General features: G+C 36.5%; 1 protein-coding gene across 1 annotated transcript in view; it reads left to right on the top strand.

Moving 5' to 3' along the window:
* Window positions 1-21,088, top strand: part of LOC131162437 (calcium-transporting ATPase 3, endoplasmic reticulum-type) — a 132,256-nt gene extending 111,168 nt beyond the window's left edge. Inside the window, exons 24-34 of the mRNA XM_058118897.1 lie at window positions 179-271; window positions 7,519-7,569; window positions 7,792-7,923; window positions 8,179-8,280; window positions 9,907-9,961; window positions 10,915-11,000; window positions 11,563-11,711; window positions 17,473-17,578; window positions 17,673-17,726; window positions 19,854-19,902; window positions 20,516-21,088. Coding sequence (XP_057974880.1) covers window positions 179-271; window positions 7,519-7,569; window positions 7,792-7,923; window positions 8,179-8,280; window positions 9,907-9,961; window positions 10,915-11,000; window positions 11,563-11,711; window positions 17,473-17,578; window positions 17,673-17,726; window positions 19,854-19,902; window positions 20,516-20,583 — 945 coding nt within the window. The 3' untranslated portion in view covers window positions 20,584-21,088. The remainder of the gene's footprint in view (window positions 1-178; window positions 272-7,518; window positions 7,570-7,791; window positions 7,924-8,178; window positions 8,281-9,906; window positions 9,962-10,914; window positions 11,001-11,562; window positions 11,712-17,472; window positions 17,579-17,672; window positions 17,727-19,853; window positions 19,903-20,515) is intronic.
* Window positions 21,089-21,564: the final 476 nt, after the last annotated feature.

The raw sequence follows: 21,564 nt of genomic DNA, 5'->3' as shown, positions 1-21,564 counted from the left end.
TTAATTCTCTTGGTCTTTGTGTCTCTTTTATTGCTGATGTATTTGCAACTCTACAGTTCCTGCTTATGAGCATGCTTGTTTCTGGTGTAAATTATAGTATTTGTTATTTTCTTCATGTACTTATTTGTAATTATGCTTTCAATCTTGCAAAATAAAGTTCATAATAATATTTTATAAGGTTGCTATGACTGGTGATGGAGTCAATGATGCGCCAGCACTAAAAAAAGCTGATATCGGAATTGCCATGGGATCAGGAACTGCAGTTGCCAAGGTAGAGTCTAAGTGACCAGCTTCTCAGAGAATAGTTTTATAAGCTTTCTTCCATATCTGTTCAAAACTAATTTTAAAAATCCTTACCCTGCATTTGGAAGCTTAAATTTTAAGCCTTGGATTTGGACAGAATGTACAAAATTTTATTGAGTTTCATCCAAATCCACGCAAATCCAAATCTAAGGCTCAATGAATCCATGCTCCCAAACACTAATTTAGTTTTTTAAGCAGAACAGGCGATCATTATTATTTTTATTATTTGATTATTTGATAGGAAAAGAAGTATTTTATTTAAAGGAGTAAGAATATTCAAACAGATGACCAGAAGTCCACTCAAAACAGAAACAAGAAAAATATATAATAATACAATGAAACCAATCAAATCTAAAAACAAAAATCAGTGTAACAAAGATTTCCAGTACACCACTCATGCCCAAAGAAAAGCATAGGAAGCCAGCCCACCCAAAGCAAAAGACTGGGAGAGGTCTTACCTTGTAATATTCTTGAATTCTTCTCTGAGCAAAACTGCACCCAGTAGGGCACAAAATTCCACAGAAATCCAGCTTCTTTCCTATTGTCAAAACCCCTAAATCTAGTATGACACAACTCGCCCATCTTATTTGAATGGACCTGTTAAGATTTGATTAAAATGAATGACCTAACTTGAAGATAGGTCTCTCCCTCTATTTATAATACAAATTAAATACATTCTAATGACAATAATACCCCTACTAACTCTCACTAATTAACATACTACACAATAATAATAATACTAAAAGACATAAATAACCTCCAACACTGCCCCTCAAGCTGGAGCATAAATGTCATTTGTTCCTAGCTTGTTACAAATGAATTTACCACGAGCACCCCCCATTGCTTTGGTAAACAATTCAGCAAGCTGTATATCCGACTTCACTTAAGCGGTAGTAATGAGCTTCTGCACAAGTTTCTCCCAAAGTGGCAATCAACTTCAATGTGTTTCATCTACTCATAAAAGATTGGGTTGGAGGCAGTATGAAGAGCATCTTGATTGTTACACATCAACTTCAAAGGCTGAGAACGAGAAATACCCAATTCTTCCGACATGTTCTTCAACCAAACAAGTTCACAAGCAATGTGAAGCATAGCTCTATATTCTGATTCAGCACTTGATTTTTACCACCTCAGTTTATTTCTTACTCTTCCAAAAAACCAAATTACTATTAACCAAGATATAGTACCTGGTTGTGGATCTCTGGTCGGAAGGCAATCTAGCCCAATCTGCATTTGTTTATCCATGGATATAAGTGTGACCTTGATCACAATATAAAAGACCTACCAGGTGCACCTTTGAGGTATCTCAAGATGTGAATTACTGCGTCCCAATGACTTGTCCTCAAAGAATCTAGAAATTAACTCACAACGGTTGTTGCAAAAGATATATCCGACCAAGTGACTCTGAAATAATTCAACTTTCCAACAAGTCTCCGGTATTGTCTAGGTTTAGGTAGCAAATCACCCATATCCGACACTAACTTGCTATCAAGATCCATAGGTGTATCAATTGCTTTAGATCCCAACAATTTAGTTTCATCCAATAGATCAAGAACATACTTCCTTTGGTGAAAAAATAGTTTTGATACGAGATCTAGATACTTATATACCAATGAAATATTTCAACGGTCCCAAATCTTTGATCTGAAAATTAGTCTTTAGAAAAAAGTTTAAGACTCTGAATACCTTTATCATCATCACTTGTAATAACAATATCGTCCACATAAACAACAAGAAGGGTTCTACCTAATGAAGTATGACAATAGAACACGAAATGATTCATAGCACATTGTGGAAGGCCAAACTCAAGTACTACAAACACTGAAACGACCAAACCATGGTTTGGTAGACTATTTTAAACCATATAGAGCCTTCTTGAGCCGACGCACTATGCTTGACTCCCCCCCGAGCAATAAACCCAAATGGTTGCTCCATATAAACTTCGTCCTCAAGGTCATCATGCAAGAAGGCATTTTTCATGTCTAACTGATATAGAGGCTAGTGACAAGTAGTAGCCAAGGAGATGAAGACGTACTGATGTAAGTTTGGCAACTAGAGAAAAAGTATCAGAATAATCCATACCATACACTTGAGTGTATTCCTTAGCAACAAGATGGGCCTTTAGACGAGCCACAATACCATCAGAGTTTACTTTCACAGTGTAACCCAGAGACAACCAACCATAGACTTGTCAAGAGGAAGAGGTACCAAGTCCCAAGTACCATTTTCATGTAAAGCATTCATCTCTTCAACCATAGCATCCCTCCACCTAGAATGGGCTAAGGCTTCTGAAACAAATTTAGGAAGGGTAGTAGATGATAGAGTAGTAACAAAGTAGTAACAAAACAATAATAGGAGGGTGATAACGAGTCATAACAAACATAGTTGTAAATGGGATGTTGAGTACATGTGTATTTACCTTTATGAACGGCAATAGGAGGATCAACATCATGGGAAGTATGGTCATTAGAGGAGGAAACCAAGGGCGTAGTAGTAGAAGCTAGAGGGGTCAATCTTCCTTGGAGCCGCCATCGTGAATACACCTACAAATTAGGATGATCAAGACGATAAGAAGGACGAACTACATGGAGACTCAGATGGTTGGTTGGGTAAGGATGGCAACATAGAATCTGGAAGATTAGGCAAAGGAAGAGAATCATTGAGCTCAGAAGCACTTAGTGACTGGGTGTAGTAAGGTGTAGACTCAAAGAAGGTAACATCGGCAGAAACAAAGAAGCAATGCATCACAAGACTATAACAACGATATCCCTTTTGAGTATATGGATAGCCTAGAAAGACACATTTGATACCACGAGGATCCAACTTATCCACCCTAGGAGTTAGTTGATAAACAAAGGACACACACCCAAATAAATGAAGATGAAGAGAAAATGAAGGTGAAGTAGGAAAGAGAATGGAGTAGGGAATTTTACCACTAAGAACAAAGGATGACATTTTGTTGATCAGATAACAAGGAGTGAGTACAACATCAATCCAAAATACTTTAGGTACATGCATTTGATAAAGTAAGGTGCGAGTGATTTCAAGATGTCTATTTTTCCTTTCTGCAACCCCAATTTGTTGAAGAGTGTGGTCACAGGATGATTGATGAATAATGCCAAACTGAGTCATATAAGTAGTGAATTGTGCACTAAAATTCTCATTAGCATTATCACTCAAAGTATTCAAATTGGTAAACCAAATTGAGTCTTTATTTCATAACAAAAGGTATAAAATACATGAAATAACTCAGAATGATCTTTTAATAAATATAACCAAGTCATTCTCAAATAATCATCCACAAAGGTTACAAAGTATCATAAAGCCAACTTGGACACAACCCTACTAGGACCCCAAACATCAGAATGAATCAACATAAAAGGGCTTGCTGCTTGTTTATTGATTTGAGAAGCAAAAGGAACACGATGGTGCTTTCTCAACTGACAAGACTCACAATCGAGACTGGACACAAAACTCAAACTAGGAACAAGAAATTTTAACTTTTCCAATGAAGGGTGACCAAGGTGACAATGAATTTGGAAATGTGTGGCAGCAGCAATGCAGGCAGTTGAAGGAGATAGCGGTTGAAAGTGATAGAGCCCACCAGCTTTACCCCGCCCCCGCCAATCGTCTTTTTTGTCTTCAAATCCTAAATAACCACAGAATTAGGGAAGATTGTCGCTAAACAATTCATGTATTTAGTAATTTTTCTAATGGACATAAGATTGAAAGGAAATTTGGGAATTTATAAAGCCAAAGGAAGAGAAATAGAAGAAGTGGGATTTACGGTCCCAATTCCCTCAACTACAATGGTGGATCCATGAGCAAGAGTAACACAAGGTAAATTTGTAGGATATTGAAGAGTAGAGAAGAAGCTAGGTATACCTATGAGGCTGTGATATGATCAGTGGTAGTGGAGTCTATGACCCAAGGACTAGTGAAGTATAGGATGACATGCATACTGTGTGATTGCCTGTTTGGGCGAGATATGCAATGGGAAGAGAAGTTTGTTGTGACGCTTGACACTACTGGAATGTGGAATACTCTTTCTCTGACATGGATACAGTATGTTGGCCCTCACTTGGCCCCAAAGGTGAGAGGTCGGTGGTGGTTGCATTGGCTGCCCCCAAAGGTGTGAAGTCAGTGGTGGCTACATTGGAAACACGTGAAGGTCTGCTATAAGGATACCAACATTGCTCAATAGTATGATTACTTCGTCCACAATGAGTGCACTTGCAAGGAGTACCTTTACCTCGTCTGTCTCTACCACTTGACCACTCGAACCACTTCAATAACTTTTGCAGTTGTTTGGTGGAGAACTAGCAAAGGCTGTCCTCTCAGAGCTAGATGCAAGAGTAGGAGAATGTGTGCTAAAGGAAGCACGAAGGACACGAGAATAAACATTGGCAAATTATGGCAGCATAGTACTAAATATCTGGGACCAAAATGCCTTAAAATCGGGTCTCAAGCTTGCTATAACACGAAGAACTATTATCTACTTCCCCTGCCTTTGCATCTCATAAACGTTGGTAGTTATAGGTTGCATGAAGTTAAGCTCCTCATGAATATGCTTCATCTCTCCAAAATAATCTACAATACTCCCTATCTCCTTGTTGTAACTGGAAGTACGCCTGGGATAAATCATACATACATGTAATGTTACTAGAGTATAGAAGTTTGACAAATCTCCTTTCACGTATCTAGATGCATACACATCTGTACAACTTGTGGCTCCATCGAATTCCATAAGAGGGAAACAATCAAAGCATCTTCTTGAACCCAGACATCTTTTCTCTTCTCATCAAAAGGATCAGATTGGAGCAAGTAGTCAGATTTCCCTAGTCCTGTTAAATAAATTTGATAAGCTTTAGACCATTGAACATAGTTCTTTCCATCCAAATTTTGAATCGTTATTTGTGGTAGCAATGTAGGAAACAAATTTTTGGGATTCATAGATTCCATCCCAACACTCACAAATCAACAACCACACCAAAACAAGAAGAACAATCAAAACTAATCAGGACAATCACAAACTATATGAAGCACCGACACAACCAAGGACGAGGTGAAAGACTCACCGACGGATATAGCACTGCTGCAGCCTCACAACGGAACATACGAACGCTGCCACGACTCCAAGAAACTCACAAAGAAGTCTTCACAAATCCCAAAAAGAGATTAACGTAATACGGCGAGTGCATGGTTGAAAAAGATTGATTTTTTTTTAGAAAAAAACAGGCCTAACAGCTTGATAAAGGGAAGGAATTGGAACATGGCAGAGGAAAAAATAAAAAGAAAAACGTGGCCAGAACTTCACTCACACCGGTGCATGGGGTCGATAGTTCCAGCATTTGGCTGTCGCATGAGGGCTTCTCCGGCGATGGAGTTTTGTGGGGTTAGGCTTTGGGGAGTTCTGTTTATGTGTGTATGGTTGGTTTTGTGATATAATAGGTGATGGAGGTGGATTTGGGAAGAACAGCCGCGGGAATGGTGTTTTCTGGCAACAGCTGAGGGGAATAGGGTTTAGGTTGGATCATGCTCTGATACCATGTTAAGATTTGATTAAAATGAGTGACCTAACTTGAAGATAAGTCTCTCCCTCTATTTATAATACAATTTAAATACATTCTAATGACAATAATACCCTTACTAACTCTCACTAATTAACATACTAATACACTTAATAATAATAATACTAAAAGACATAAATAGCCTCTAACAGGACTGAACTTCCCCCTTCAACGATGTTAAGAAAATTCCACAATATCCCTGTAAAAGGAGAATATAGAGAAATATGAGCAATACCCTCACCACTCTACTTGCACAAAACACTCAAATAAGGTGAGAGAGCCTTATTAGGCCCCTCTTCTGCAAACGGTCGGTAGTATATATCTTATTCAAGTCATGCACCAGACAAAAGCCTTAAACTTAGAAGGAACCTTCACCTTTTTAATAAAAATTTACTCTAGAGGAATGGACAATCAATCAGGGACTGAACAAGATAGGAATACACGGATCTTCTTCTTGTTTTTGTTTTATTTATTTATTTATAATTACTTTTCTAGTGTAGGTGCTACACACTTCAATCTTTTGATGGCTTATATTTTTCACAATTAGCTGCCTTGTTGGCGAGGGCATGGTGTTTTTCTATAAAGAAACTTTGCACAGTGCGAATGTTTGGCATATTTCCCCTAAAAATGAAATGTCAGTGCTGTTACCATGTTTCAAGTGTAACTTGCAACCTTTCTTGACAAAGAAATTGCACCAAATATTGAAGCATTCATTGTTCTAATGTGAATCTGTTCTGGTATGCGATAGTAAACTGCTACCCTAGTTCTCTGTTACCTCTGTGATCACCAGGATATATGCAGCTAAAATTGGTCAATAAAAGCTCAGGGAAAGTTAAACGGAAGGTGTTTCTTTTCAAAGGATAGGGGTATAGGACTTAATAATGTTTAAATGGCCTTCAGAATTTTGTTAAAGAAGAATGTAGACTTTGTGTGACTAGGTGTTAACATTGGCATTTGAGAGTAATCATCGAAGGAAGCAAAGCTTGGAGTAGCGGGATTTGCTTACGCTTCTGCTAATTAATTGAAATATTAACCAAATGCATGCTCAGGGCAGAACAGAGTTAATGAGATACGAGCAAACCATGTGTATCATTGTCACCAAACATTGTTGAACAATACTTAAAGAGCAAGGATATTAGAAAGTGAGAATTGGTCTAAAAAAATTCAACAGCTTTAGTAACTTTTTTTTTATTTTTTACCCCAGTGTGAACTTAGCTACCCTGCTTCGTCTGGCTTGGTGTTGGATAGCATAGCACACTTCAGAAACTCTTGATAAGTTGGACTGCAAAATATGAAACTAATTCCTCACTATTTATATAATTTATTTATGGAACTTCTCTTTTGAAGTTTGCCGAATCTCTTGTTGAATCAAAATGTAAAGTTCTCTGTTAGATCATGTGTTGATATTTGAAAATTTCAATCCTCAGCATCTTTTAATGCATACCCCATTTTCCTGGTTGATTCTTTCTTCTTGGTAGGTCTTGTATCATGATCATGTTATTAACTTGAGTCCTTGTAGTTATTAACGTGAAGAAAGCACATACTTTGCATTGTGGTGTTTTTCCTTTTTTGATTTTCTAAAACCATGTCTTCTAAATAATCCCTCTTTTTATTTATTTATTTTTTTACTCTTTTGGATTTCCAGAGTGCTTCAGATATGGTTTTAGCTGATGACAATTTTGCTTCTATTGTTGCGGTATGCTCTTCTTCTTCATTCTTTTAAGTAGCAAATTTCATTTACTTTTTGCATATTTATTCTCTGACTCTGGTACATTAAATGTTGTTCAAATCTTATGAATAAAGTTATCCTATGTGCCCCAGAAGAAAAAGAAGCATGTGTTCTTAAATTGTTGTGGGTACAGAAGCAGGAGCGATTTATTTTGATATGATCTTCAATAATGATTTTGATTCTGAGCAGGCTGTTGCTGAGGGGAGGGCTATATACAATAACACAAAGCAGTTCATCAGATACATGATATCTTCAAACATTGGTGAAGTAGTTTGTATTTTTGTGGCGGCTGTACTCGGAATTCCTGATACTCTTATTCCTGTGAGTGTCCAGCTTACCAAATTTTTTCTTTTATGTAATCAACTCTTTTTGTGCTAAAGAAGAATTTTTTAGGTGAATAAAAATTTCATTTCCTTGGTTAGTGTTTTGAATATTCAAGAAAAGTAGATGGCGTGTGTATTTCCCTATTAAAGGACCTATGTCTTAATAAATGTGTCTTGCGAGAAAGTATGTCTTGGGTTTGTAACCCCAAAGCTAAGAGAACTTTTTGGCATTTTGCTTCTCAATTACTTTCAGGTCCAGCTGCTCTGGGTCAATTTGGTTACTGATGGATTGCCTGCCACCGCTATTGGTTTCAACAAGCAAGACTCTGATGTAATGAAGGCTAAACCCCGTAAGGTATTGCTTTTTGTACCGGACAAAAAATTGTTCTTATGTTGCTTAATTGATTTATTCTTTGTCAAATTTTAACCTTCTGCATATGATGTTGTGCCTATAAAACTCTGTGTGCTTGAACTATTTTTTTTATTCCTTTCAATTTTCAAATGTCTATTTTAGTTGTGCCAAGGAGGAAAAGGAAATAGAGTCTGGAATATATGAGCATTGGAATTCATACACTGCTAGAAGATTCCTCAACAGTTCATCATCACCTCCACTGGCAACCTAATGAACTGCAAGCTTGATAATTCTGTCTTCTTTTGAAAATTTTAAGTTCCTTGGCAGTAGTGGCATTAAGGTGTTAAATAGTCAAAAAATACTTATGAAGTGATGCAACACATAGCTTTGAGAAGGTTACAAGCTGCTCAGCATTAGTATTGCAAATGCTTATAGATCAATGCCATTTAGATTCAAAATCAATTATTATAGACGATAAATTTCTTTTAAAGTAATAGTGTTGTTGATCTTTATGGCCACAGAAGATTTTTAGAGATTTCAACAAGAAGTTGTTGCCATATGTCCCAAATACAGTGTGATAAAATTTCAACTTACTCAAAGTTTATTACACCTCCTCATGGGCTGAAAATTCCATGAGAATTTTCTAAGCTAGTATGAAATTGCTATAACCAGAAGCTAGTCCTGGTCCTATAAAGTGGTTGCTAGAGTAACCTTCATCATTTTTGCATGAAGTGTCCTCTGTTAAAACTTGAATCACTACACCTGCATTTAGAGGCCATAGACAGTTACTATTAATGTAGATAAAAGTTGAAATGAATAAATAAATAAAAGAGGGGTGCATCCCCAAGCTACAAGGCTCCTTGCTTTGCATAGGGTAGGGGGAGGGTCATCACAATGCACGCGACCTTATCCCTGCTTTTATGCAGTGAGGCTGTTTCCTTGGCATTGAACCTGTGACCAATCGGTCACAAAGGAGCAACCTTAGCGTTTATCCAAGGCTCAACCTCTATTAATGTAGATAAGCGTCTTAATCGTAATTTTGTGCTCAATTTGAACTCACTCAGTGGAGTAGAGGTGGTATAATTTGAGCCCCCAAAAAATGGCTTGCAAGACTTTTAGAGCATCATTCATCAGTTGGTCCAAAATTATAAGTTATCACAATTTTATTTTGGTACTGAATTAGCAGTGAATTTTATCACTGTATTGAGTCTTCAACAGTTGAAGAAAGTGCCTTGTTCATAATTTTGTGGTCACCCTCTATTAATGTAGATAAGTGTCTTAATCGTAATTTTTGCTCAATTTAAACTCACTCAGCGGAATAAAGGTGGTAGAATTTGAGCCCCCAAAAAAATGCCTTACAAGACTTTTAGAACATCATTGATCAGATTTCGAACATGTCCTTGTTGGTCCAAAATTATAAGCTATCACAATTTTAATTTTTATACTGAATTAGCAGTGAATTTTATCACTGTATTGAGTCTTCAACAGTTGGAGAAAATGCTTTGTTCTGAATTAATTCATTCAATTCATTTTTTTTTTTTTGCACACTAATAAAGAGTTATTTTTTCGCTTGAAAATATTTCCTTCTTATTCATCTAATGCACCTTTTCACGCTGTTTTCATATGCAGGTTGGCGAAGCAGTTGTCACTGGGTGGTTGTTTTTTCGTTATTTAGTAATTGGAGGTAGCAATGGATGCTATTACTTCTTGTTATCAATAATATTGTTTTGTTCATGTGTTATTTTGTTATTGTACGTGGACATGGAAAATTATAGAATCATCGATGTTTTATTTATTCATTCATACTTTTTTTTTCAAAAATCCTGGTCATACAGTCATACCCTTCCACAAGAGCTGTGGGGAATATATTTAAGTCCTTGTGCACCTAGTGTTTTTTAGCTTGACGGCATACCAAGTGACTATCAATCGGTTAGGGCTTTGATACAAGTGCCTCACATTTAACTTAGGGGGTGAACAATGCCATCCATACGTTACTGAACAACAATCTTCAAATTCGCTCCAATAGTTGGTTGCAAGTTGCAACACTAAAATCTTCAAGTTGACTCTCATGTCTTCTGGCAGTTTACCTAATATTTGGGGCAAAGTCCAGTGTAGTATCCTGGAAATGGAATGAGATTGGGAATTTTAAATAGTAATTTTCTTAAATTGTCTCTGCAATCACTGGAAAAGGGGAATTTTCTTACAAATTTGGATCAGTGTCGCATGTTTCTTAGTGTTCAAGATTTTTCCAAAGAATGCTGCATGACGTGATGCTTTTATTGAGCTCTTGTTCATATATTTTAGGGGTTGATATACATTGTTGTTTCACAGCCTAACAGCTTAAGCTTTTAGGTCAAGTGGTGACTTAACTTGATATTAGAGCTATGGTTGCCAGTACATCCTAGGTTCTCTTCTTGTTGCCTGTGTTTATCATATATCTGTTAAAACCATCATATTCCCCATATATTGTTAATCATTGTTTGTTTACTCTCCACATGTGAGTGGGCTGTACTTGCAGGAATGTGTTAAGGGGTTGATATATGTTTTTGACGTTCAACCTAACAACTTAAGATTTTGAGTGAAGTGGTGACTTAACAATATCAATGGAAGCTTATAACTCTTGCTTGGCTGCTGCAGCTTATGTTGGACTTGCCACTATTGCGGGATTTATATGGTGGTTTGTTTACTCTGATGACGGGCCTAAACTTCCGTACAGTGAATTGGTAAGTTGTATTTGTGTTATAATTTGTATTTACAATTGGATTTGGGGATTATGGAATAGTATTGAGTTGCTACTCTGATTTTACAATTATGACCTTGTTTTTGACTTCAGAGTCACTGCACTGCAAATGGGTGTATTTGGTTGATTTGAATGAATTTGAAGTGATGATTAGATTTTTCCTACTTGCTTGATTTGACATGGTTAATTTGTGAATGGATCTACTTCACCTTTTACGTTTGGATTCTTTCATGGTAGTCTTTTTACCAAATTTCATGGAAGTTTGTGAGTAATGAATATTTTAATTTTTTTTTCCATCTTGGTTTAGAATTTGAGCTAGAGCATGTGCTCCGATATTGTCTAAATTGACTTTGGACTATAGAGTAAAATTAAAATGAGTTGTGAGAGGCCCATGTTTAGATTGACTTCTTATGTTTTAAGTTTTAGATTTGACTTCTCCATAGACAATAGGTAAAATTTTTGCCCATTGTATGGTTCTGTGGTGCATGCCCTTCAAATGGCTTTATATTTCTGGAACACTAATGGCATCTATTTTGTTGTTTCAGATGAATTTTGACACATGCCCATTAAGGGAAACAACTTATCCTTGCAGTATATTTGACGATCGGCATCCATCAACTGTGTCAATGACTGTGCTTGTTGTTGTTGAGATGTTCAATGCACTAAATAACCTTAGTGAAAATCAATCTCTTTTGTGAGTATTCAATTGTACGTTAAACTGCTTACAGAATTTAGTTTCTTTATGTTTGCTGCAAATGCATGGGTGATATATCCTCTCATGTTGTTAGCTTAAGTAGCAAGCCCTTTGTTTGGGGGTGGGTTGCTAATGCTTGGTTTTGTTTTCAAAAATCAAATCATACTTTTAGTACCAATTCGATCACTATAAAATATGTTGCTTCCGTTTTCATATGAAAGTCATTTGGATAATTATTGGATTGCATCTTTGTTTATGCCATTACCCACTTATTTGTTGTGAAGTGTAAAACTCTGCAGAACTTTTGTACATATTATTTAATAGCTAGTGTGTACACCTTATTGTAATTGTAGGATTCATATAGTAGTATTTAGTCTTCCTTAGCATCAATGTGTCACATTACATTGTTCCATGGCTTCTAAATGAATCTACCTGCATCAAATGTGCAGTGACTGACAATCCTTGTCTATTTGATTAGAGATTCTGCAGGACTTTGTAGATAAAGAATTTAAGCAAGTCAATGAACAATTTGCACAAGTTGTTGGGCAAGCACCCATTGATTCAAAGGCCTAGATGTTGGGCAACAGAATGGATCTCCATGTGCCGTGGGGTCAGCCCAGGATACTTTTCCCACATTGAGAGTTCCTATTGCTCCCCATAAGTTATGTCAGACCCCTAAACCACCTATTAGGCCTCTTCAACTACACCAGCCTCAAGTTAATCTAGAGTCTAGGTTTAAAGTAAGTTGTTTTGTACGAGCATAATCTTAGGTATCTTCCTTACTCCCCCAGCATGACCAGGAGGATTTAAGAGATTTGATAGAGAGAATCGAGGACTGTTTTGAGTGCACTTCGTTAGAGATGAGGAGAGAAAAAGTTCTGCCGAAATAAAGTTAGTTGGGCTAGCTAAGAAATATTGGAAAAAATGTTTTAACCAAAACTTTCAGTGTTTGGAAGAGCCCTATCAGTAAGTGGAGGTCATGAGACAGGTTAAAGGAAAGTTATCACCCCCCTCCCTCTTATTGGGATTAGCCCTTTGTTCAACCCTTGAATCATAAACAAACCTAAACTGATAATAAAGGAAAATCTCTACAGGAATTATGCACACTTTCCATGACAAAGGTTTAGATGATGCTGCCGATTGAAATAATTTCAAAGCTTCTTGATCAGAATACGACCAGAAACTCTCGTTGATTTGCCTATTCTTTCCAATTTAGAACTGTCTGTTCAATGGCATAAAGTTCCACAGCATAACAAATTGACTTCTTAGTGAAGAAGGCTACTAGATTCCTTCTTGGCAAAGTACTGCACTGATTTTAATCTTTGGAGCATCACAATGCAACTCAAAACTTGATCAAAATCTGGAAGAGGGAGTGCAGTCCACTTGTTTTATTATTATTATTATTATTATTATTATTATTATTACTATTTTCAAAGTAATTCTAAAACTCTCTTTGGCTTCATCTTTCTAGTTGAATGATCCTCGCTACATGCAACCAGTTGTTGTTACAACTATAGAACAAAAATCACATATAAAACATCTTATCAATTCAATGTTTGTAGGGTTGACTAATCAGTAACGGCTTTACTTTGGAATGATCTACTCGAATTCCTCGTGGAGAGGCTTCATATATTAAGAACAAGAGTTGATGTGTCAAGAAGCTATGCCTTCTCAAATTAATAAATAGTTTTGCATCCCATAGTGTAGACAAAACAACCTGCTGAAGATGTTTGTGCAAGTGTTTGGCTGTGCACTAGAACATCGCCAAAGTTGACCACTACAAAGTTCCTAATGAATGGCTTTAGCACATGGTTCATCATTTGCATGAAACTGTTTGGTGCATGTGACAATCCAAATAACATAACTAGCCTTTAAAAAAAACTTTCTTGATTCTCCAGTTTTGAAAGCTATCTTCCACTCATCTCCAAGACAAATCCTAATCTTACAGTTACCACTTTTCAGGTCCACCTTTGAGAGTACTTTAGATGTCAAAAGTTGATCAGGCATGTCTGCTAATCGAGGAATAGAAAATTTGTATTTAACACTTATTTTATTTATGGTCTGCCAATATACATTTTCCAACTCCCATCTGTTCACAGATTGATAAAATTCAGAACTGCACATGGACTTGTACTCAAATTGGTATTTAACAGTTATTTTATTTATGGCCGGTCTATACATTTTCCAATTCCCATCCTTCTTCAAGACCACTAAAGCCAGTGCATATGAACTTCCACTATCTCTACCTCTTGTATTTAACCCCCAAACTTGTCTGTCAAGCTCATTGTGCGCCTTAGGTAAACTAGCCCATCAATATGTTGCTGAATATCATAGGAGGAGAGAATTTCAATCAGCAGATGTAAATTTTAAAAGGCAACTATAAGACGAGCTACCATTGTTGTATAGTTAGCAACAAGTACGTTCATATTGAAGTGCGGGCATTTGAGATATGATAGTGATAAGAAAGAAGTGAGAGTTTGAAATCATTTGTGAGAAAGTAATAGAATTGGCAATTAGGTGAAGATGAGGCGAAGTTGCTTGAGATGAGGTGGCCATGGGCAAGTGTTAACTTTGGTGTAATCCCAAGAAAGGGGGGGGGGGGGGTGAATTGGTATTTTTAAAATTTATCCCCTAGGTCAATCCACTAGCATCAGTATTACACAATCCTAAGGTCAATTTAGTGCGTATAAAATAAATCAATATATATTCAGCGGAAATTAAACTGTGTGAGTAATTTAAATATGCATACACGGGAAAGCAGTAAAGAGAGGCAACACTAGAAATGTTATCGGGGTTCCGCCAATACTGCCTACGTCCCCGCCTTGGCACACCCGCACAAGGATTACACTAAGGGATCACTTAACGGGTGGAGTAGCACCTAATACAATCAGGTCAATTAGCACAGGGCTGACCTCAACCTTTACAAACAATCCTTCCGGACTTGATTACCGCCTCCTCAGGCCACGCTTGGAATACAATCAATGAATATAAAATTTTGCGTACAATTTAAGCGCTTCTACACAAGCATATATGTACTACAATATAGTCCAGATAAATATGCACTCATAGATGATATGGATTTAATGCTTAGGTGAGGTCCAATATGTAAACTCTCTAAGATGTGTGAGTGTATGTATATGTGAGAGTTCAACCTTTGATTCAAGATAAGATATTCAATACACAAATAATCAAAGGAAGTTTAACACAATCCAAATCAAACATCTCAAGGATATTCTAAATGTAAAGCACAATAGATATTTTTGGATTGAAGCTGGAAAAAACAATATCAAAGATAATATGCAAGCTTGTGTAAAATAATATTTTTACAAATCAAAATCCACAAACTTGATGAGTCTTGCAATCAAGATGCAAAGACTCACTAGTTATAAGGGTATTTCTGCTCAAAGATTTATTGTTTAAATCGGAGGAAAACCCTAACTAAGAACTCTCAATGAAAATAATCAATCAACAAGTAAGGAGAGTTTTAGGAATGTAAAGCACTCAATAACACTCTTGGGAACTTGATCTATTTAGGGAATAGCAAAATAGAGAGTGAATGGTAGTATGAGCTAAATGAGATGAAAATTTGAGAGTTTTTCCTTAATGATCTTGCTAATCAAATCTTAATTTTGCAAATGAGAAGATATATATAGGCAAGGCAAAATTATTGTCGTTGGGGACATAGGGGTCATTATTAGGAATGTTTTAAAACCAATTAGGAAAATTAACCCCATTTAATTATATTTAACCCCGGTAAAAATAAATTTATCCCAAGAGATTCGGGAGCCCTATTTAAGGTTCGGGTGCACAAAGTCAAGGTCGGTTGGCTGAACAAAAAATAGAAACATTTTGTCCGCGATTCGGGTGTCCAAAACTAGGTTTGGTTAACTGAACTAACAAGTTCGGTTGCTTGGGTTGGTGAAAAGCACCCTGACATAGGTTCGGTCGCCCGAGGGAGATACGTTCATTTTAGGTTTGGTTGCTCAAAATCAGGTCAAATCGCTGACTTCTCGGCGGTTCAAGCGCCCGAGGTGTTTTGAACACCAAAGGTTCGGTCGCCCGACCTCTCACAATTTTTGCCCTTTTAGTCCTATTTTAATTCAATTGTTTCCCCTGATAGTATATGTGATTTTGGGGACTACTTTAAGTATAAGTGCAGGGACCTAGGGTCTTTTCTAAGGCCTTTTGTGTGTGTTCCCAAAAACCTGGTGTCGGTCGATCGAAGGGTGAACCCTAAGGTCAGTCTATGGTCTTGAGCATTAAACCTATCATACATGTTACGCAGTTATTACAAACCATATTATATTACAAACGCAAATGAATTGAATGCTATTACAACAATAAAAGAGTCTTCATACCCTTTGCTTTTTCAAGAGCCATAGAAAGCTTGAACTTTATGGTCCGTATGGCTACCATGAGTTCCTACCAATAGTGCATGCTTAGGATGAACTTGTTCAAGAGACTCAGTGCATAGGTGAGAAATATTGGTTTTGTCATAATCAAAACGGGATCAGACTCGTAGAGTCAACAATAAGGTTAGCTAATGATGAATTGTTTGGTTTAGGTTGAAAATAATGGAAGGCTGAGGGAGGACTTGGAAGGATGTGGGTTGTAGCAAGACGCAAGTAGGGAAAAATGCACATGATTTAGTTGAAAGTATTTAGACCAGAAGGAGTGGAATGACAAAAGAGGATTAACTTAGCCAGTCAACACTAAATGGTCAAGTCATTTTTGAGTTGTCCTAACTCCTAAGCAATATTATTTAATCAATCTTAAGGTAACTGTTTTTAGGAGACAATGAGCTCCTAATAATATTTAGACTGGGATTTAGATGCTAGTAGTGCACTTTATAGTTGTAATAAAAAAGACAAAAGCTTGAATATCATAACTTATCCTGGTATGTATCATGGAAGTGTACTTTGTGCCCCAATTTGGCACTACCAGTAAATGCTTTTTTTAACACGCTCCCAGCTCCTGACCAATAGAGAGAGAGAGAGAGAGAAGCCAAAATACCAGCTTTGAATGTACCAATCTTAGACTTGGAGCCCTTGAGAGAGAGAGAGAGAGAGAAGAAGCTAAAATACCAGCTTTGAATGTACCAATCTTAGACTTGGAGCCCTTGATTTTCTATTTTCTTGTCATAGAACTTCTGTTTGATATTTGAACTTTTCATTCCTCTTGTAGGATATACGATCATAACATATTAACATTGCAGAGTCCATTGAAAATAAGATTTAGTTTTATGGTTATGTCTGCAAACCATCTTAGACTGTTCAAATTATGCCCATTTGTTTTATCGTCCCAATAGAAGGTTGGTTGTTAGCGAATAACTGCAGCAGCAGTAGTGGTGGTGAAGCAGCTGGAATAGCTCTGTTGGCTAGAGCGTGTGGTGTTATCTGTAAAAATAGTATAGCTGTGGATGTGGTGCTGGCAGGGGTGGTAGGCTCAAGGTTGTCTTAGGTGGAGAAAGGTTGGGGTGAGGTGTCCCCTAGATCTAGAATAACTTGGGTTTTGGTAGTAAGGAAAAATTTTGCAGCATCACTAACTGAGAGAGAATATTGCCCTAGATCATGTACAATTGCGAAAAAGAATTCATATTGTTGACCCCACGTAGTGGGAGTTATGGTTTGATGGTGGTGATGAATGATTTTGTAGTGATTATAGAATTTATGCTCTTGCTTACTATGTCTTCACGTGCATGCACTTGCCTGTTTGCTTATTTTGTTTCGACACTGACCTCAAATGTTTGCTGAATGTACAGTGTTATCCCCCCTTGGAGTAATTTGTGGCTTGTTGGTTCCATCATCCTGACTATGGTCTTTCACATACTAATTTTGTATGTGCAGCCACTATCTGTTCTATTTTCTGTAAGTTGTCCTTTTCTGCTGTCTTGGTAGATTTTCTTATATCATGTGATAGGACTTTTCTTCATTTTAAAACATGTAATTTTATGTGTTGCAGGTGACACCACTGTCGTGGGCTGAGTGGACTATCGTCTTGTATCTTTCATTTCCTGTTAGTGGAGTGACTATATTTCTTAATTGCATATATATGTGTGTGTGTTACTGGTTTGTGCATATAGATAAATAATTCTCTCTCTACTTTCTAGTATGTGTTTTTATCAATATATTACACACATACACACAGAGCTAAGTACCTCTCTCCGCTTTACCCATTATTATTTTTTTTTTTTAAAGAGGAAAAATTCTCCACTTCACGTGTAACGTTGTTCTTTCTGGTGAGATTTATGATTTAAATTGTTTGAAATATGTTCAAACTTAAAATGATATATACCTGAGAATCTCCCCATATTAATGTGCTGTTTGTCCTTCTGTAGTATGGTAAAAAATAACTGGGTATCTATGTGATTATTTTTGTTTTTTTCTTGGTCGTCCATCCATACTGTGACGTTGGGGATATGAACTGCAGTGTGTAGAAGCAGTCATGCTTGTCACGGTCCCACATTGAATGTGTGCTAGGGAGATCTTGGACTTATAAGGAGGGTTTGAGCTCCAACTAAGTGAGACTTCTTTTATAGGATTAACCTGTGACGCTAGTAGGCCAAAGCGGACAATACCTCATTAGAGTTGGGCCTAGGACTGTTACATTTGGCATCAGAGCTTCCCTAGGGGTACTATCATGTGAGTGGATCTGTTCTGGGGGTACTATCATGTGAGTGGGTCTGCCCTAGGGTACTATCATGTGAGTGGATCATACAAAGATGTGTAAGCCACTTTGACAAGGACGTCAGAGATCGGACGAGAGGACCTATTGCGGTCTCACATCGGATGCGCACTAGGGAGATCATGCTAACAAGAATGTCAGAAATTGAACGATAGTGTCATGAACTGACATCGGATGTGTACTGGGGAAAATCACGTGACGAGGACGTCAAAGATTGGACGGGAGAGCCTGTCACGGTCCCACATCGGATGTGTACTAGAGAGATCTTGGACTTATAAGGAGGGTTTGGACTCTAATTAAGTGAGACGCCTTTTATAGGACAAACCCGCGAGACCAATGGGCCAAAGCGGACAATATTTCACCGGAGTTGGGCCCAGGACCATGACAATGCTGAATGTCTATAATATTCCTTGAAATCTAAACACCTTTGTCAATAATAATTTTAGAGAGATGATAAATTGGGTAATATGCTTTTTGAAATCAATGCCTTAGTTGAGTTGCATGCGTATATGTTTGTTAGAAGGTTGAAGTGATTTAATTCTGAAAGACTGGAATTGTAAATGGCATTCTTACTTTGGCAACCAGAATCATTTTCAATTCAGGTTTTAAAAGTTGATGTTAAGCAATAGTTTGAAATTTTGATTAAAAATAGGATAAGTATATCATGGATGAAAGTGGTCACTAGAGAATATATATAATACATCCTTACCAGTTGTCATTCTAGCCAGTATTCTGGACAAGAAGAAAAAATCAACATTCTACTTCTACTGATTAGAATGTCGTTTGATTAAAAATGGGATAAGTATATCATGGATGAAAGTGGTCACTAGAGAATATATATAATACATCCTTACCGGTTGTCATTCTAGCCAGTATTCTAGACAAGAAGAAAAAATCAACATTCTACTTCTACTGATTAGAATGTCGGCAATTAGCCAAAAGCATATTTGGGGAATGAGTTCAACTTAAATGAGGATGTTCATATGAATGTGTGGGCAATAAAAGAAAAGGCTGTATACCTAAAATAGAAGAAATTATTTTATACATAACACTTGGGGGGTGGTTGTTAAGGCAAGATGAAAGAACATTCAGGTGTGTGACATAAACCTTTGCAAGCATTGGTAAGGAAGAGTAATTTGATTGAGATGTTAAGGCAAAAGGACCAATAAAATGAATTGAGACAGCATGACAATAATAGATTTATTGAACTTTAATTCTTTCAGGGGTAACATTAAAACCAATTTAAATGGAAAAATAGGATATATGCTGGCAGCCCCAAATATATAGAATTTTAATGCCTCCACTTTCGTCGTTTTTTTTTTTTTTTCTTTTTCTTTCTGTAAGTTAATATTCTGTTATTAAAGTACGCATATTTGATGCATCCTTTTTTATTAAGTTCTATTTTAATTTTGGGTACAAATTCATATTTATAATTGTAGTATTTTCTGTTTAATGTAGGTTATAATAATCGATGAGATTCTGAAGTTCTTTTCGAGAAAATCTAGTGGTAACACTTTCCTTTTTACCTATTTTTGTTAACTTCTATCAACTGTTTGATGATGTATTATACAAATTTCCTGTATCCATACTCAAGTCTTATGGCCAATTCTGCTTGAGATTTCTTTTGCCATTACTCTTGCTATAATCACCTTTAAACCCAATGCATCAATCGGATCAGCTTACTGAGAATACAGTTACATTCTGATTTTTGCATGGGAGAAAGAAGCAGCTAAGAGAACTAAGTGAGAAAAAAATAAAAATAAAAATAAAGACAACAACAGAATTAAATTGAATCTATATTTGTAGGGAGGGAAAACCCTTTGTTTTCTGTTTTTCCTCTCACATTTAATATCTTTTTTTTCAAAACTCCTTGAATTCTCTCTTTACATCTAATGCAAAGATAACATTCAAAGAAGAAAACCATAAATGCTCATTTTTAAAAAAATTCTCTCCTCACCCAGGCAGTGTGCCATTAGGCTAGTAAATAGTAATAATATTCATTCCATCATCCTATACTTGACATTTTGACAGGTATAAGCCTTTTCTCTGTTGCAGAACTTGTTGGTGAGGGATGATTTATTCTTTTAATTAATTGATTTTTTTTTCTTTTATGGTTGTAGGGATAAGGTTCAATATTCGGTTTAGGAGAGCTGATTTACTTCCGAAAAAGGAATCCCGTGATAAGTGAAAATGGAGCTTTCTGTCGAACAATTTTATATGAGTACCTGGTTGCATAATGGCATTCACAATTTTGGTCACACATCCGTATACCTTGTTGAAATGGTTTGGAAGAATCCTTGGCTTATCTTGCATGAAGGAACTTGCAGGAGCAATCCCACCAAATCTCACTCCCTTACTGCGTCTGTTTGTAACAATTAGAGGGGAAACCACATTGACCTTTTAACATATTTGCCCGCTGATCAGTTGTCAGTTGACACGCTTGCTGATGAGTTGAATTGGAATAGAATGGTTCAGCTGCCAAGGACATGGATTCTCATTGTTATTTTTTTTCCTTCCATACATCAAAAATTATTTATGGTCTGTCATGCTTATGTCGGTGGTGGCTTGAAAATTTTAGTTCCTGTAACTCCTGCTCAGCTGTCTACTTATTAAAAATAGTTTTTGTTTTTATTTTTAGTTTTTTTTTTTTTTTTTCAAATGATTATGAAAATTGAAGAGAGGTTTTGAAGGAACAGTAAGGTTGCCCTTTTGTGACCGACGGGATTGTATATAAGGAAATAATCTCTTGGCATAAAAGAAAAAGAAAAAAAAAAAAAAAGGTGTAAAGGTTGTGTACATTGTGACATTCCTTTTCCACTCACAAAGTGTGAAGCCTTCTGGTTCAGGAATATATACACATGCTTAACATTTGGAAAAGAAAAGTTTCAAGTATATAGGAGGCCAAACAGGGAGAAAGTTTTATTTCAAATTTTAGTTGTATTAAAAGTAAATTTATTTTATTAGTAAATTAAAATTTCTTTTTTCTTTTTACCCTCTTTTTCTAGACAGTTCTTGATCCAAAAAACTCTTCAGAAATTTCAAAATGTATAAAGATTATGGGCTATTGAAAAAATGTCACCCAAGGTTTGCAAGAGATGCTAACATTTCTTGAGAAAACTTGTCTTTTAATAAAATATAAAGAGAGATTTGTGTCTTTTTGACAAACCTC

Source organism: Malania oleifera, chromosome 8, assembly GCF_029873635.1.
Source record: "Malania oleifera isolate guangnan ecotype guangnan chromosome 8, ASM2987363v1, whole genome shotgun sequence".
Lineage (NCBI taxonomy): Eukaryota > Viridiplantae > Streptophyta > Magnoliopsida > Santalales > Ximeniaceae > Malania > Malania oleifera.
The sequence above is the reverse complement of the archived record's forward strand: the minus strand, read 5'-3'. Positions and strand labels throughout refer to the sequence as shown.